This window comes from Coloeus monedula (genome assembly GCF_965178545.1).
Source record: "Coloeus monedula genome assembly, chromosome: 3".
In the NCBI taxonomy this organism is placed as follows: domain Eukaryota; kingdom Metazoa; phylum Chordata; class Aves; order Passeriformes; family Corvidae; genus Coloeus; species Coloeus monedula.
The window spans coordinates 119,378,511-119,396,258 of record NC_138783.1 but is presented as its reverse complement, the minus strand read 5'-3'; the positions used below and the strand labels follow the sequence as shown (position 1 = coordinate 119,396,258).

Here is a 17,748-nt window from a genome sequence, read left to right as displayed (position 1 = left end):
TGGCTGCATTCTCTGTCCCAAACACCCCCCATGCTCCATGACCTGTGGGAGCAGCGACTGGAGAATGTCTGGATTTCCCGTTCCAATAGTTCATGTGTTTATTCCAGTCACTCAGTGTCTTCAGTGCAGCTTTTCTCCAGCTGCACAGTGCAGATACACCGGGGAGGAGAGTGGGGTGAGCTTTATTCCAGCCTTTTCCGTAGCAGTGTGGAATGTCAGCCAGCCAGCAAATGGACATGGAGCCACCCCCAGGCTAGAATCTGGGGGGCCCTGCCTGCATTATCTCCAGTTCCAGCCCTTGCAACCCTGCAGATGAACCTTTTTCCTAATTGCCAATCGATTTATGACCAACTCCCACTCATCTCTTCGAGGTTTTGCCCCAGATGAGGTCATCTCTGTATCAGCCAGAGGCAAGACTAAGGAAGTGATGCTTTCCCCTGTGCTGGGACTGCTGAGGCCACACCTCGAGGGCTGTGTCCCGTTCTGGGTCCCTCAGTTCAGGAAGGACATTGAGGGGCTGGAGCGTGTCCAGGGCAGGGAAGGGAGCTGGGAAGGGGCTGGAGCCCCAGGAGCGGCTGAGGGAGCTGGGAAAGGGGCACAGCCTGGAGCAAAGGAGGCTCAGGGGGGACCTTGTGGCTCTGCACAAGTCCCTGACAGGAGGGGGCAGCCGGGGGGGTCGGGCTCTGCTGCCAGGGAACAGGGACAGGAGGAGAGGGAACGGCCTCAGGCTGGGCCAGGGCAGGCTCAGGGTGGGCAGCAGCAGGAATTTCCCCATGGAAAGGGAGCTCAGGCCTTGGCAGGGGCTGCCCAGGGAGGTTTGGAGTGCCCATGCCTGGAGGTGTCCCAGGAAGGGCTGGAGGTGGCCCTCAGTGCTCTGGGCTGGGGACAAGGTGGGCACCGGGCACAAGTCGGACTCGGTGGCCTCCCGAGCCGCTCCCGCCCCCCCACCCCGGGAGCCGCCGCCGCCGCCGCCCCACAGCGTCACGCCGGCCGCGTGACGTCACTTCCTGCCCCTGCTCCCTCCCCCGGGTTAACCCGCGCCCCGCGCGCTCCGCGGCCTCTTTCCGGCCGCGCGCGCCAAGATGGCGGACACGCAGGTGGGTGCTGCGCGGGGCCCGGGGACACCGCCGGGACACCCCCGGGACACCGCCAGGACACCGCCGGGACACCCCCGGGACACCGCCGGGCAGACCCCCAAGAGGGGGATGCTGGCCCAGCGGTGTTAGGCGGTGCGGGGGAGGCGTGCGGGAGGGGCGGTGGGTGCCTGAAGGGTGTGGAGGGGGATTGCGAGGGGAAGTCTCGGGGATCTGGGTGTGGGAGGGGGAGAGGGACCCGTTCGCCGCGGTTGGTGGAGCGAATGGGGGGCCGGAATCTCGGTGTCGGCGAGGGATGGGTGGTCTCGATTCGCCGGGATTTTGGGGAGGGGGCGGCTCTCGGCGCGCCGGGGTTTTGGGGGCAGTGGAAATCTCTGTGCCCGGGGGTTTTATTGGCTGCGGGGAGGCTCCCATGGCTCGGGGTTGGTAGGACGAAGGCGGGGGCGGAATGTCGGTGCCCCACAGGTTTGGGCTGGGGGAGCAGAGCCGTGCCCGGAGCTTGGGACGGGGTCTCGGTGCACCGAGGGTTTGGGGGAGGGCAGAGGGTCCAGCGGTGGCGGAGGGGGGAATCTCGGTGCTCCGGGGTCGTGTGCGGTCCTGGGGCCTGGGGTTGTGGAGGGAAGGTGCAGGAGGGTCTCGATGCCCCGGGGCAGGGCTGGGCTCGCTCTCGGTGCTGAGGATCCTTTGTCGGGGTCTCCCCCCGGTGCTGCACCCCGTGCTGACCCCCCCATCCTGTCCCACCCCAGACGGAACGTGCCTACCAGAAGCAGCCGACGATCTTCCAGAATAAGAAGCGTGTGCTGCTGGGCGAGGGCGGCAAGGAGAAGCTCCCCCGCTACTACCGCAACGTGGGGCTGGGCTTCAAGACCCCCAAGGAGGTGAGGGGGGGCCTGGGCATGCGACTGGGGCCATGGTGGTCATGATGTGGATGTGGCATTTCAGGACAGGGTCAGTGGTGGCCTTGGCAGTGCTTTCTGGACTCAAGGTCTCTGGTGAGCCGTTCCATGATTCCTGTGTGTACGAGTGTTCTCTGGGCTCTGGTGGTGCGTGAGCTGTATCTCCCCACTTAGCATCCACCTGTCCTTGCAGGCCATTGAGGGCACCTACATCGACAAAAAGTGTCCCTTCACCGGGAATGTCTCCATCCGAGGCCGCATACTCTCAGGTGAGCTGGAATGTCCTCAAGGGAATCCCATGGGAGATCTGGGGCAGGCAGCCCAACCCCCCGAGGTAGCCTGCCTTGGTCCTGGAGCCGCAAATGATGCCAATCTCACGATGGTCTGCTGAGCCCACCACGGGCCTGACGACACTGCCACATGGCTTTACTGATGCAGGTGACAGGGCCAGGTGCTGTCCAGGTGTGCTGGAGGGCAGCTGCGGGGGTAGGATGGGAGCATTAGAAGGGCTTGAAAAAGAGCCATAATTGGGTTTATGACAGAAAGGGGGAGGTGGTGGCCTGGCAGTGAAGGGGCAGTAAAAGAGGAGAAATTCCTGGAATTGGTGCATGTTGCTACCAGGCGCCACACTGATCCCTGCCAGTCCCCTGTGTCTCAGCTGTCGTGTCCCCCCGTCCAGGTGTGGTGACCAAGATGAAGATGCAGCGCACAATCGTCATCCGCCGCGATTACCTGCACTACATCCGCAAGTACAACCGCTTCGAGAAGCGCCACAAGAACATGTCCGTGCACCTGTCCCCCTGCTTCAGGTGTGCGCGTGCCCCTGGCTGCGCCAGGGGTGTCCCCACACCTGTTCCTGCTGCTTGTGTGTAGTGCTGAACTCACCCAGGCTGGTGAGGGCGGGATGCGGGTGGGTTCATAGCCCCTGCTCACCTGGAACCTGCTCACAGGTTATGATGTCCAAACTCACGATGGTCTGCAGAGTCCCCCAGGTGAGGGGCTGCTGACAATGCCACTGGCACGTACTGAACCGTGGGGCAGGTTCCAGGCACCACCTGTGGGAGCCTTGAGTTCCCTCCAGGAGGAGCAGCCAGGCTCGGCATTGTGAGGAACAGGTGAAGCCCAAGGAGCTCCCTGACCCCGGGTGTCGTTGCAGGGATGTGCAGATTGGGGACATCGTGACAGTGGGCGAGTGCCGCCCCCTCAGCAAGACCGTGCGCTTCAACGTGCTCAAGGTGACCAAGGCTGCAGGCACCAAGAAACAGTTCCAGAAGTTCTGACACCTGTGGGGAGAGGTGTGGGAGGAATAAATGTTGGGAAAGTGGAATTAACCTGTGTGTGAGCTGAAGTGAGTTGTGTGCAGTGCAGACAGGGACCGATGGTGATGTGCGGGCTCAGCTGTGTGGTGCTGGGAGCACAGGTCACAGCACAGGGCAGAAGGGGACACTGGCTGCTCTGTCACCCGCTGTGTCCCAGTTCAGTGCTGGTTTGTTCCGGGCTGTGTCTCCCCTTGCAGCGCTGCTGCAGCGGGTGCTAGGTGTGGGTTTGGTGATAATTCAGAATGTGAAGTCACCTGGCGCTGGCAGGGGCAGATGTGGCCCTGAGGGTTGTTCTCAGGAACGGGTGGTTCAGCAGTGGTGGCAGCATCTGAGGCCAGCCCTGGTGGTGTCACCTTCACATCCAAGTGTCCAAGGGCAGGTTGGACGAGACTTAGAGCAGCCTGGTCTGGTGGAAGGTGTCCCTGCCCATGCACGGGGGTGGAACTGGATGAGCTGTAAAGGTCCCTCTCGACCCAAACCGTTCCATGATTCCCTGACCTCTGGCTGCCTCCACCTGCTCCAGATGAGCCCCACACCTTTGGCTGTGGGCTGGAGCGGAGCTCCAGGGTTGAGCTGTAGCCATGCTTCATGCTCAGACTCTTGGAAGAAACCTCACCGTTAAGAGCATTCACACAATTGCCAGTAACTTTGTTTTTGGGGCTCGGTGGGATCCATACCTTCCTGGTGCTGCCAGAACCACGGGACTGTTGCATGTTTGCACTGGAAATGGGAGCAGCGGAGGACATGGCACCTGGTATCCAGGAGAGCAGGAGAGTGTCCGGTGGGTCGGGAGGGTCTTTCTGCTGTCCGGTGCCAGCAGGTGCCATGAGTGCACTGGGATTCATCCCTCAGTTACCTGAGGAGTGTGGAACATCCTGAATTGGAAGGGATGCACAGGGACACTCGGATCCTTGTGCCCAACCAGAGTCACCACGGTCTCAAGAAGCATTTCCCGACTTCAGCCTCGGGTGATGTCACTGCCTTGGGCATGAAGCTCCTCCCGTCAGGGGCCTTAACGGGGAGCACGTGGTGCAGGACAAAAGGGACAGGACACGGGACGGGGCATCCATCAGCCACTCCCTTGGGACCCTGGCATGTGCCTGTGTGAGACCCCCAGCTCCTGAGCGGGGGAGCTGAATCCCCCAGCACTGCACCCTGTGAACCATCCCAGCATTGAAACCCCCCAGACTGAGGTGGTGCCACCAGCCCTGGCTGTGTCCCGCAGCAGAGGACTACAAGAAGGACAAACTGCAACCAGCTCCTTCCCGAGCCCAAACGGTCCGGGATAGGGGTGGAGCTGTGGGCAGCAGGAGTGTCTTGCACCTGGGTGACCTGCGTGCTGGGATGGCATCGCAGTGGGTCCCAGGAGGGTTGTTGGATCCTGCTGCAGGATGTGCCCTCCAGTGTTCCAGCTGCACCATCTGTCAGCAGTGGTGCATTTGGGAGCATGGGCCTTCTGAAAACCACATTTATGATTTCTGTGGCAGGGCTGTGCCCTGGCCTGTGGCAGCTCCTGTGCCCTCAGCTTATGCTGCCTTCGGCTGGCCTGGGCTGACCCTTCCTGGTGCCAAGTGCCACTGGTTTGTCTCTGGGCCGTGGCGTTGGGGATGCTGGGAGTGAGCCCTGACTCCAGCAGTGGGGACACCTTTACCTGACTGTCAGACCCGGGTGAGTGGTGCTCAGGCTGCTCTGTGCAGTCTCATGTTCCTGAGACTCATCCTCCCTGTCCTGCCTCTCCTTCCATTCCCAGGACAGCTGTCTCAGGCTGCCCGTGGTGCTGGGACACCTCCTGTGGCAGGGCCAGCGTGTGACTGTGACTTCCCAAAGCTTCAATGCCCATTCCCAGGTGGAGCCGGGGCCCAGTCCAGGGGAGCCCTGCAGCACCGAGGGTTGTGGTGTTTTCCCCCACGGTTCCCATATGGAAGCCCCCAGGGCCAGCACCAATCCACAGGCTGCTTGGAGCCTACATCCCCCACACCTTAATGCCCAATTATTTGCTCCTTGGGAGATTATCCCAAACCTTCATCCCAGAGTGATTAGTCCTCCTCCTTCACTCCCATAAGCAGATTTATTTGGCTAATGTGCCTCTCCTGTGAATTATCCCCAAAAGCCTGTTTTTAACACCAAACTGTGATTTTACCAGGGTGTCTGAGCTGGGGGTGGCCTATGTTCCCCCTGCTCCGAACCCTGCTGGGAGCTGTGGCTCCCGGTGATGTCCCTGCTGCACCTGGCAGAACCGGCACAGGGACAGCTCATGTTAAAAGCTTTCCTTCTTAATCCCTTCCTAAACCCTCCTAAGCCCTCATGACATGCTCAGAGCTGCTGGATTTGGGTTTTTTTGGGGAAGCAGCGTCCAGCAGTGGTGAGGGGAGCAATCTGTGTCCCCTTGGGGACCCCCATTTCACAGTTCCTGGGTTCTACCTTCTGCCAAAAGATCACAGAAGCTTCAGTGTCAGAGCTGAGGGACCAACCCCCTTCCAGTGGCAGGAGTGGGGCACTTTGTCCTATTCCTTCTTTGCTCCAGGGCAGGAACCGTTGTTTGGGGCTGTGGGGGCAGGAGGATCCTCTGGCACAAGATGAGCCAGCCTGGCACAATCCATGTCCCTGGAGACCTTCTGCCTGGCATGGGAGAGCCAGCCTGGCATGATCTATGGCTCCAGAGAGCTTCTGCCTGGCACAGGAGAGCCGTTCTGGCATGATTCACGGCCCCAGGAGCTGGTGGCTGTTCCATGGCCCTGGCTGTGTCCCTCAGCCAACCCTGACTTGCCAGCATGGAACAAATGCTGCCCACCCCCCCATTCAGTGAACTGAGGGTTCCCTTCATCAGCCTCATCCCCCATCCAGCTCTCTCAAGGTTGGTAAATTTTGGAATGAATTCTCCTGTCGGGCATCTCAGTTATTCTGACTGCACTTGCTCCAGCTGCCGAAGGGACTCCTTGTACTCTCCCTGCTCATACCATGAAGTGGGAATTCACCACCCTTGGACTGACCATGGCACCTTTATTTTCAATCCAAAGTTCCCAAATGCAGAGACATTTGTGGACCTAAGGGGCTCATGATTCCAAGGTGGAGCTCTCCAATTCCAATTTCTCAGGGGTTGGAAGGGAACTTAAAACCCATCCCATTCCAAACCCCTGCCATGGCAGGAACACCTTCCACTGTCCCAGGCTGCTCCAAGCCCCAATGTCCAGCCTGGCCTTGGGCACTGCCAGGGATCCAGGGGCAGCCCCAGCTGCTCTGGGCACCCTGTGCCAGGCCCTGCCCACCCTCCCAGGGAACAATTCCTGCCCAATCTCCCATCCAGCCCTGCCCTCTGGCACTGGGAAGCCATTCCCTGTGTCCTGTCCCTCCAACCCTTGTCCCCAGTCCCTCTCCAGCTCTCCTGGAGCCCCTTTAGTCTCTGAAAGGGGCTCTGAGCTCTCCCTGGAGCCTTCTCCTCTCCAGCTGTACACCCTCAGATCTCACAGCCTGGCACCAGAGCAGACGGGTTCCAGCCCTTGGAGCATATCCTTGGCTCCTCTGGACTTGCTCCAGCACTTCCATGTCCTTCCTGTGCTGGGGAAAATCCAAAAGGGCCAGGATTCACCCATCTGCTCTTTCCAGGCTACATTTGCCCTATGGGTCCCCTCTGGCTGGGACCCCTCCCTTGTCCCCTGAGGTCTCTGGGGTGACCCCTGCTCTGGAAGTGTTTGAGGAAGGGTCTGAGGATGATTTGGACCCCCTGAGGCGGTTGCTTGCCCAAGCTTTCAGCCTGCCTGGCATCTGCCCACTGAGATTCCATGGATTTCCCTCTCTTGGAAGCACCTGCAGCAATGTTTTCCTCTCAGCCCCAGTTTGGCTGTGGTGGCTCCCCTCTGCCCTCCTTTGGCCATCTAAGTTGGAGCTGCCTTGGCCATTCCCTTCCAGCTCCACGTCCTGGTGCATCTCTGTCCTGCCAGTGAGGATTCTTTCTTCCAGGACTGAGAACCCAACTCTCCATGGGTGGCTTCCCTGCAGCAGCTCCGGGAAAAAATAGGTGTTAGGAAACATTAGATATTAGGAAAAAATAGATATTAGGAAAGAATTATTTACTGAGAGGGTGGTCAGGCCTTGGCAGGGGCTGCCCAGGGAGGTGTGGAGTGCCCATGCCTGGAGGTGTCCCAGGAAGGGCTGGAGGTGGCACTCAGTGCTCTGGGCTGGGGACAAGGTGGGGATGGGGCACAGCTGGGCCTGGATGATCTGGGAGGTCTTTTCCAATCATAATGATTCTGTGATTCCTGGTGGCCAAACCCAGGCTGTGTTTCCAGTTCTGAGCTCCTGAGCTGCTGCTCTCTTGAGCCACTGAGCACCCCCAGCCCCATTCCTGCCAGTGACCCCCTGTCCCTCCTGGCTGGGTGGCTGCTGCTGTGGGTTCTCACTGAAATCTCCACGTTGGAGCACCAGCCTGTGCATATTTCATTATTTCTTGAGGAATTTAATTTGCAAACTCAATTTAATCCGTGGATCTGCAGCCGCGGGGATGTGCTGCGCTGCTGGCACAGCGCGGCAGCTCCCGCCTCGCTCTGCGGCTTTCTTGGTATCGGCATCCTCGTGGCCACTGCTCCTTTGTTGAGTTCCTGGGAGTCCTTCCCCCGTGCTCTCACTGAAGGCCACTGCTGCCACCTCATCCCAGTCCCCGGCCGCAGCACCACGCTGCTGATGCACACGGCCCCGGTTCGCTCCCTTCCTGCCCCTCTGGTGAGTGATGCTCTAGTCTGTGTTCAACAGCCACTTCAGGATACTCCGTTCCACGCTTTGGCTCCTAAACCCGTGGTCATCCCTTCTGGCAGTGCTGGTGTCACCCCTCGCTTCAGATTGAAGCTCCTCCTCATCCCCCTGTACTCCTGCAGCTCATCCAGAGTTGCCCTTCAGGACCCAAACAATTCAATATTCTGCAAAAGTAAAAGTCTAATAACTCCTGTGAATAAAATTTGGGCTTGAACAGGCTTGGAGCACCCTGCTCAGTGGAAGGGACTGGATGAGCTTTGGGTCCCTCCCAACCCAAATCATTCTGTGACTCTGTGATTAGAGCACTCCAGGTCCCATAAAGGGAATTGCTAAATGCTTCCTGAGGCATCCAGGGGACAATATTCATCATCTTTTGGGGGCAAAGTCCGTCATCTCCTAGGACAACATCAAGCATCCCTCAGGTATTGCTCAAGACAGCACAGCAGGGTCAGGTCCTCAAGGGGTTTTTCCATCATCCCACAATATCCTGCTCCATCTGGCAGGGACTCAGCCCTTCAGGATGGGAAAGGGCCTGCTGAGGTCCCTGAGCTTCTCCCTCATTATCAGACCATGGGATGGAGCATGCTGGCTCCAGCTAAGGGTGTTTCCAGACCCATTCTCCACTGGGTGGACCCCGGAGGGCAGCACCTGAACCTGTGTGTACACAGAGGTGCAGGGTCCCATGGAGACCTGGTCCCAAGCCCAGCTCCAGGCACTTGATTCCCAGACTGTGACAGTGACAGTGTGCTGGGCTCCTGCCTGGAGCTGCTTCCTGGCTGGAAATCCGAGTCCCCCAGCCTGGGCTGTCGCTTTCCAGCCCTGTCCCACACCACGTCATGGCCCCGTGGGCTGTCGGAGTCTCCCTCACTCCCTTTTTTCTCCATAACTTCCCCAGAATTTGACCAGGCTGTCTTGCTCCATCGCCAGCCCTGTGGGGATGTTTCAGCTCCAGGAGTGGAGGGACCAATGCTGTCCCAGTGCCCCTGTGGGATCAGACACGGAGCGATGGATATTCTGGCACAACCTGCGAGAGAAGTGAGCCTTTGGTTCCTGAATGGGGCAGGGACGACCCTGTGACCCTCAGGGACAGGCAGGGGGACAGAAGAGGAGGAGGAGGAGGAGGAGCAGGGGTCACACTGGGGACCGGAGGCATTGGATATAAACCCATGAAGAGGAGCTGCTGCCAAACATCCAGGCAAATGCTGCCTGCTGTGAAGAGATCCACGGCTTTGGAAGAGGCACACTACTGAAGGCGACAGCTCTGGTGTCACCAGCGTGGGCGCCGTGGCCACCACGGCTTGGAGGATGCTGCCAGGGTTACTGTGCCCCTCCAAGGAGCAGGGCAGGTAAGGACTTGCCCTCATCCAAAATGAGGATTGTGCTTGGAAAATTCCCTCATCAGAGAGAGGCACAGGCAAAACCAGCAGGGGGACCTGTGGGTGCCATTGGGCTTCTTGGGATGTGCCAGCCCCTGCCCAGGAACCCGAGCACAGGTTTGTTGTCCCTCTCCCACCTGTCCCTCGGTCAGCTCCAGTGTCCGACCGTTCCCTGTCTGAGGGTCTCTGTCCCCGTCTGAGCCACATTCCTGTGCCAGCCCCAGCCACCCAGGGGACTTCTCGTGATGGGGCAGAGCAGAGCTGACCCCATGTTCACCCCACTTCTCTGGTCCAATGCTCTGGTCCAGCACTGGCAGCCTTATCCCACCTGCCCACCTGGAGAGTCCCCGTGCCAGGCAGGAGCTCCCACCTGCCCGCTGCAACAGCCCGGAGCCGGGGGGGTTTCCATGGTGGAATTGCTGTTTTTCTGAGCTCTGGGAAGCTGCTGCCCATCCCTGTGCCAGGCAGACCAGGACAGCTGTCACTGCAGCACGAGTTGGGAGAGTAATTACATGTAATCGTGTGTAATTATGTGTAATTCTGTGGCATTCCATGTAATTCTCTGCCATTTTTGGTGACAATATTTGCTGTGTGTGTGTGTGTGGGGGGGGGTCAGCCTGTGCTGAGTCGGCCTTTCCCCAGCCAGGGGCTTTCCCATGGCAATTCCTCACCTTGCTGTGGCTGGATCTGCAGACCTTCCCATCCCCCTCCCCGTGCTGTCACCACACGAACACACCTTTCTGTGTGTGACACCTGGGGACATGGTCCGTGGGGGCCCTGGCAGTGCTGGGGGAGCAGCTGGACTCGATGGTCTCGGGGGGGTGCGACTGGCCAAAGGTTGGACTTGACCTTGAAGGTCTTTTCCACCCTCAGTGACCCTGGGATTCCGGGGAGGCTCAGGTGGTGGGGCAGCAGCTCCTGTGGCTGGTGCAGCCATTGCTCAGGTGAATCTCTGCCCACCCCCTGCATCCGTTTTGGGGGTCCTGTTGCCTGTGCTGTTCCTGTAGCCCTCACATTGCTGCCCTGAGGCTCAGGGCAGAGAGGGCAGTTAATTGAAATAATTAATTAGCTAGATAATTGATTGCCTGCTGCTTCTGCATAAGGCACTTAGTTATCTATCTATTTATTTATTTATTTAGCAATTTAGTTATTGACTTGTGTAGTCATTTAATTATTTAGTTACTGAGTAAATTCATTATTTAATTGCTCAGTGACTTTTTATTTATTTATTTATTCTGCAAATCCATTATTTAATTACTTAGTTATGTGATTATTTAGTTACTCAGTAAATTCATTATTTTACCAGCAGCCACAGCCCATCTCTGTCACCCCCACCGATGCCACGTTTCTCTCCTGAAATGCTGTGAAGCGGGGGGATTTCAGGGGTGTTAAACTGGGAGCTGGGAGCATCCCGTCTGTACCCCCAGGCTTTCCCAGGTGCTGCCTGCTCAGGTGGGAAGGAGAGTGGGGGAGCAGTGCAGGCTTTGGGCAGCCCTGCACTGCTGGGGAAACTGAGGCAAGGCGTCCCAAGGGAGATCTGGGCTGGATATTGGGAAAACTGATTGTCTTGGGGTGACTTCATGATAGTTTTTATCTCTTTCACTTTCCTTTGAGGAAAATTTCTTTTTCCCCGAAGCTGGTGGGGGGAGGGTGGTGACCTGCCTTCTCTCAGAGGATATATTTCTAAATTTGGCCAAACTGGCACACTGATGCATTCCCCATCCCTGGAAGGATTTAAAAACTCTGTGGATGTGGCACTTGGGGATGTGGGTTGGTGGTGCCCTTGGCGGTGCTGGGGGAATTGCGTGACTCGGTGGTCCCTGAGGGCTCTTCCAACCTCAACAGTTCCATGATTCCATGGTCTGCAGAGGTCCCCGGAACACACCCAGCCTGGCCCTGATGCAAAAGAGGAGGATGACACCCCTTGGCTGTGCAGGTGACACTCCTCCCAGGGAAGATGCTGCAGGAGCAGAAACAGCAGCTCTTGAACATCTGTGGTGCCGCTTCCAGCATCCCTGCTCTCTGGACCTTGGGATGTGTGGTGTTCACCACAGAGCTATTATGGGCTGTGACATCCTGTTCTGCATCTCTGCGCTCCCCATGCTTTTCTTCCTGGGAGAAAACACTTCAAGGCTGAATCTGTTTCCAGGTTTTGCAGGTGAGGAGACAAACGCAAACCCATACCGTGTGTCTGGAGAAGACCTGAGGGGGGAACCCAGTTTTGCCCCCTGAGGTGGCAGAGCGGGCTGTGGCCCCCGTGCTGGAGGCAGGGCAGACCCTGAGCCCATGTCTGGTGGGAGGCACCCCTAAATATCTGAGAGAAGCAGAAGGAAAGCAAATAACCCAGCGAGGTTGGTGTGCAGTGGAGCCCTGCTGGTCTCTTGGGGAAGATTTAGTGTTCTGCTTTGAGGGTGAAGTGGAGAAGGACAAAATCTGGCACAGAGGCCATGGGCTGAGCCCCAAAGGAGGCTTTTGGGGGTGCTGTTGCTGCTCTTTCTTGCTGGAATCCGCTCTGACACCATTCCTGTGGGAACCCTCTTACTCTGGAGCTCTGCTCAGCCGGGTCCTCCTCTCTGTGGGGTCTCTGAGCTCCTCCCTGCAGCACTCACAGGGGCTGGAGATGGGTGCAGGAGGGGACTGTGAGACTGGGTGTGCAGTGGGGTCTGCTGGGGGTTCCCAAGCTCCCAGTGCCAGCAGGACCCCGGGGTTCCATCGCAGCTGATGTGAACCAGGCCCCAGCAGGGGGGGATTTGATGGTGGAGGGCTCAGCTCTGTGGGCCCTGCCCAGAGCCCAGTGCGGCCTTGGGGGAGCTGCTGGGGACCCCTCTGAAGCACCATCACCCCATCTCCCACCCTTGCCGTGCACCAGCACCTTCCCCAGGCCCCTCAGCCCCAGCCCTGCCGCTCTGGGCATGCACTGGGATCCCTCTGGATCGCCTGTGGCCTGTGTGGACTCATTTTGGGGAGGTCTTCACTCACACCCCTCCTTGAAGAGCCACCAACACATCCACACCAAGAACCATCATCCCCAGTACTCCCAGTGCAGGAGAACCTTCTGCTTCCACTCAGAGCCGGTGTCACACTCCCTCACACACTGGGACACCTGCCCAGGGAAGCTGTGCCCACTCAGGGAAGCTGCACGTCTCTAGGCAGGTGCTTGGCTCACCATGTGTGGGAAGAGAAACCCCAAAATGAGGGGTATCATCAGCACAGAGCATCAGCTCAGAGTCTGCCCGGCCTGGCTGAGCCCCTGCAGAGGGACACGTCCAGAGCAGAGCAGAGCAGAGCAGCTTTCTGTGCTCGGGCACACCAAGGAAGGAGGAGGGCAGTCCCTCTTTGCACGCTGCAGGCGCTGGGAGGAACAGGGTCTACGAGTAAATAGAAACGATGAAAATGTCCTTAGGAACAATAGTGGAGCAGCTGTGAGTGCCCAGGCTGTGGTGGGAGCTGTGGAGCGCAGCCTGGGAAAGCAGCAGGTGAGGAGCCTGGGGCAGGGAGCGTGGCTGTGCCATCCTCGCTATCGCTCTGTCCGTGTCCCTCCTGTCACCCCGGCTCCGGGGCATGAGCAGCTCAGTGGCTCTTTGCACTGGCATGGGCAGAGTGAATCACAGAAGGGTTTGGGTCGGGAGGGGCATTACACTCATCTTGTTCCACCTTCCACTGGGACAGGCTGCACCCAGCCCCGTCCAGCCTGGCCTTGGACACTCTGGGTCCTTGTCCTCGTAGCTTTTCTGAGGCCAGATCCCACTCCAGCTGTGATGCAAATGCCCCTTTCCCTGAGGGGACAGTGGGGGCTCAGTGAGGGGCTGCCTCAGGACACACCATGGACTCCCTTCAGGTCTTGGAGGACAGATGGGCTCTGTGTCCCACTGTGTCAGGCTGCAGGTTCCCCCCTCCTTCCTCCTCCTCCACAGCATCCAGCCAGACCCTCCCAGCACCCCCAACACTGGCTGCCCAGTGCCTGCAGGGTCTGGCCCCTGGCTGAAGGCTGTCACCTGCCTCCCCCCACGCTGGTGATGCCAGCATGAGCCCCAGGTGATGATACCACAATCCCTGGGTGATGCCACCATGAGCCCTGTGGAGCTGCCTGGCTGCAGGACCATTTCTTGCCTCACAAGGACCTCTAGAGTCACTCTCCTAAAGTCTCAGCACCTCTCCATTCATATACGAGTGGTGCTGTCCATGTCTCATCTCTCCTGCACAGGCAGGAGCTTCCCAATGGGCTCTCAGAGATCGTCTTCCCCATGCCAACCCTAGAGAGTCCCCTGTGTGTGCTCCAGGGACAGCAGGGACATCCCCCACATCTCACTCCTCCCACTGACACCCTCTACTTCTGGGACTTCTGCCCATCCTTGCTCCCGGGCTCTGCCCGGCCCCTGGGATGCTGGATCCAGGTTCCTGCTGTACCCCTTGAAGGCTCTTGCCCCGTGAAGTGTCCCAGTACTGGTGCTGGTGTGGGCGGGGATGTGCAGGGAGTCTCTGGGGGCCCGCTCTGGGGTGTCCATGGCATGGGGTGCAGGGAGGCAGCTGGAAACCAGCCCGAGGTGGGAAGAGTCTGTGGCAGGAAGGAAACCTGGAGCTCCTCGTGCAAGCCCTGTGTTTGAGGCACAGCAGCAACACATCCTCTGTTCCACAGAATGACAGAATCACTGAGCTTGGGAAAAACCTGCGAAGTCATTGAGTCCAACCTTCAGCTGAAGCGTTTCCCGTGCAGCTCCTGCTCTGCCAGGACACGAAGGCTCAGTGCTGGCAGCGGGGATGGGCATCGGCTCTGCTGCAGAAGGAGCCACAGCCCACCCTGGAGGGAGCCCAGCTCCCGCCTCGGAGAGCTCAGAGCATCATTCAAATCCCTTCCCGGAGCCAAAGAAAGGGGAAGCCAATCCAAATGCTACGTTTTGAGATGCATGAGGCATCAGAGGAGAGACAACACCAATATTTCTAATTGCATGGCTCCTGTTGAACATTTCCACAGCTGCTACAGGCGTGACAGTGCTTTGTCAGAGTTGGTGCCTTTCCTGGATCCAGGATCCTTCTGCAAGACCAGAACCTCCCACTCCTGCACCCCAGGAGCCGTGTCTTTGGGGGAGCAGGGAGATGTGTCCCAGGGTAAAGGAGGGATGGGAAAGGAGGGGTTGGGACCAGGTCGCTGGGTGGGGCAGGACATTGCTCAGTATTGACTTTTCTGACAATACTTTTTGGACTTGATGATCTTAGAGGTCACAAAATCACAGAATCATGGAATCCCAGACTGGTTTGGGATGCAAGGGACCTCAAAGCCCATCCAGTGCCACCCCTGCCATGGGCAGGGACACCTCCCACTGTGCCAGGCTGCTCCAAGCCCCAATGTCCAGCCTGGCCTTGGGCACTGCCAGGGATCCAGGGGCAGCCCCAGCTGCTCTGGGCACCCTGTGCCAGGGCCTGCCCACCCTCACAGGGAAGGATTTCTTCCTAATCATGATTTTGTAGATCGTTGATTTGATCAATGATCTTCATGATAATTATAATCATGTTGGTAGATCACTGCCCATGGGCTGGGGTTGGGTGGCAGAGGGTCCCCGGGCAGCATGAGGGGACTGTCCAGGGAGGTTTCAGCAGCGGAATGAGACCATTTTCACCTGCTGCAGATAAAACACTCTCAGACATCCGCGATGCTCTGGATGCCGGGAGCGCTCAGGCTGTGCCCATCTCCTGCTCAGGTCCTCACCAGCCCGGCCCAGTGTCCGGTGCCCGGCAAGCAGAGAGGAAAATCACTTGCAATGCAAATGCTGGAAAAGCAGGAAATGCCTCACCCGGGAGTGTTAACTGCTGTTAATGGTTAATGCACCGGCAGTTTAAACCTCCCCAGGACCAGGGGCTGATGCTTCCTCTGAGGTCCGGGAGAGGGAAGGATCGATACCATCAGCCCTGGCAGCGCTTGGGGCTTTGGGCTCCCCCGAGCTCTGCATCGCTCGGGGCTGTGGTTCCTCTTCCCACTTCGGGGCTGGCCCTTGGTGAGTCATTTTACATCAAACGCTGGGGTTTGGGGCAGGGATTCTGTTTGAAAAGACTGAAGGGAAGGAAAGTGGCGTGTGAGAGGAATAGATTTTCATATTGCTGGGAAGCGGAGGAGGAAAGTCTTGCTGAACTGCTTTGTAGCCCACACACAGTAACACCGGCTGCCGTTGGAGCCTGGGAACGCTCCCAGGCAGATTTAATCCCCTGCTCTAGACCCAGACTGCCTTGATTCACCTGGGTGACGTGGGTTTGCAAGTGGAAGAGGCGACTGGATAAATATTTGTGATGAGCTGAAGGTCTTTTCTGTACTGAGCCATATTTTCAGTGGACTTTTGATTCAGGGATGCCGAGAATCCTTAATGGAAGCGCTTAGAAATGCAAACACGTCTGACTTGGGTACCTGCTGTTTGCAATGAAAGTAAATCAGGCTGCAAGGAGGGAAGGTTTATCTTTGGTCCAAATCCAACTGCTTTTCCTCTATCCCAACCCTGGCCTGGGGATTTTCTAATGTATGATGGAGTTTACACAGGGAATGGGAGCTGGGGGTAAGATGGGGGGAAGCACATCAACCCAGCAGTCCTGTGGTCCTCCTTCTTCCCAAAGTCCTTCTCGTGGCAAAGCTTTCGTGGAGGACTTGCAGCTTTGCATTATTCAAATCTTCAAAAATACCCTCAGGCTGATCAGTCATGGGACGGTGCTCTTCCAGCTTGGGGATGGTGCTCCCAGCTCAGGCTGCCCCAGCACTTCGGGGACTGGGAAAACTGAGCTCTGGAAACTGAGAGGCTGGAATGGTGCCAGGGGCTGAGCATCAGTGAAGAACTCTGCATTTGATCACATCCCAGACACTGCCCAACATTGATACTGGGCCAGGATTTATTCCTGTTTTGGGGGTTTTACAAGGAACTCTGTGTCCCTGGTCTGAGTGGGGTGAGAAATTCTGTCATTTCACTGCCCTGGAGGAACCTGGAGTCCCAGCACAGACACAGCTCTGTGTGTGCTCACAAATGGAGCCACTGACTGCGACAAGGCCGAGGGTGACTTTTACAAGGTTTCTGTGACAGTGAATAAAGCAGAGCTGGAAAAAGGCCTGACCTGTTTTGCAGTGGCAATGGGGGGACAGAGATGTTTTCCTTGCAGACACTTTGTAGGACTGACAGAACAAACAGGGTCCTTTGTACAAAACACACCCAGGGAACCCCTTAGGGTGGAAGGCAGGTGCCTTGTGACTTGTGTCCTGATTTGCAGCATCTGTCAGGGGTCATGGGCAAATCCAGGCTCATGGGTGTTGTTTATCCCTCCTCTTTCTTGCACAGAGCTGAGCCAGGCTGACCCTGAGCACGGAAACACCATGTACGAGCTCAACGAAAGCAGCTTCGACCCCATCACCTTTGTCCTGACAGGCATCCCGGGCATGGAGGAGTCCCACATCTGGATCTCCGTCCCCTTCTGCCTGATGTATCTCACCGCAGTGTTCAGCAACCTGGTCCTTCTCTTCGTCATCACCACGGACCGGAGCCTGCACGAGCCCATGTACCTCTTTCTCGCGATGCTGGCTCTCTCTGACCTCCTGCTGTCCACCACGACGGTGCCCAAAATGCTGGCAATCTTCTGGTTCAGCGCCAGGGAGATTTCCTTCGATGCCTGCATCACACAGATGTTCTTCACCCATTTCAGCTTCATCGTGGAATCCTCTGTGCTGCTGGCCATGGCCTTCGACCGGTACGTGGCCGTGTGTGACCCGCTGCGCTACGCGTCCATCTTGACCCCCGCGGTGATCGGCAAAATCGCCGTCACCGCCGTCGCCCGCGGGTTCTGCATCATGTTCCCCCCCATCTTCCTCCTGAAGCGGCTGCCGTACTGCGGGCACAACGTGATGCCCCACACCTACTGCGAGCACATGGGCATCGCCCGCCTGGCCTGCGCCGACATCCGGGCCAACGTCTGGTACGGGCTGACCACGGCGCTGCTCTCGTCGGGGCTGGACGTTGTTCTCATCGCCGTCTCTTACGCGCTCATCCTCAGGGCAGTGTTTCGGCTCCCATCCCCAGAGGCTCGTCTCAAAACCCTCAGCACCTGTGGCTCCCACCTCTGCGTGATCCTCATGTTCTACGTGCCTGCCTTCTTCTCCTTTCTCACACACCGCTTCGGCCACCAAATCCCGAGTCACGTCCATATCCTTCTGGCCAACCTCTATGTTGTGGTCCCACCCATGCTCAACCCTATTGTGTACGGGGTGAGGACCAGGCAGATCCGGGAGCGTGTCATCCGCCTCCTCTGCCCCACAGGGGAGTGTCCCTGCCCCAGCTGGGGCCGCAGGTGCTGA

General features: G+C 58.1%; 2 protein-coding genes across 2 annotated transcripts; both read left to right on the top strand.

Annotated features, from left to right (window-relative positions):
• Positions 1-1,018: 1,018 nt before the first annotated feature.
• Positions 1,019-3,317, top strand: RPS11 (ribosomal protein S11). The gene is made up of 5 exons (XM_082278493.1): positions 1,019-1,097; positions 1,841-1,972; positions 2,184-2,259; positions 2,670-2,799; positions 3,147-3,317. The coding sequence occupies exons 1-5, from the start codon at positions 1,083-1,085 to the stop codon at positions 3,268-3,270; spliced, it is 477 nt and encodes a 158-aa protein (XP_082134619.1). The 5' UTR covers positions 1,019-1,082; the 3' UTR covers positions 3,271-3,317.
• A 13,456-nt stretch (positions 3,318-16,773) lies between these two features.
• LOC309571679 (olfactory receptor 52B2-like) lies at positions 16,774-17,748 on the top strand (the record flags this gene model as incomplete). The annotated part of the gene is made up of 1 exon (XM_082279415.1): positions 16,774-17,748. One exon carries the CDS (start codon positions 16,774-16,776, stop codon positions 17,746-17,748), a length of 975 nt encoding a protein of 324 aa, XP_082135541.1.

Bases quoted from the DNA above. Each gene is read 5' to 3' on its own strand.
- RPS11 (XM_082278493.1), top strand. The intron at 1,973-2,183 runs GTGAGGGGGGGC...CTGTCCTTGCAG, and splicing joins GCTTCAAGACCCCCAAGGAG to GCCATTGAGGGCACCTACAT. The intron at 2,800-3,146 runs GTGTGCGCGTGC...GTGTCGTTGCAG, and splicing joins CACCTGTCCCCCTGCTTCAG to GGATGTGCAGATTGGGGACA.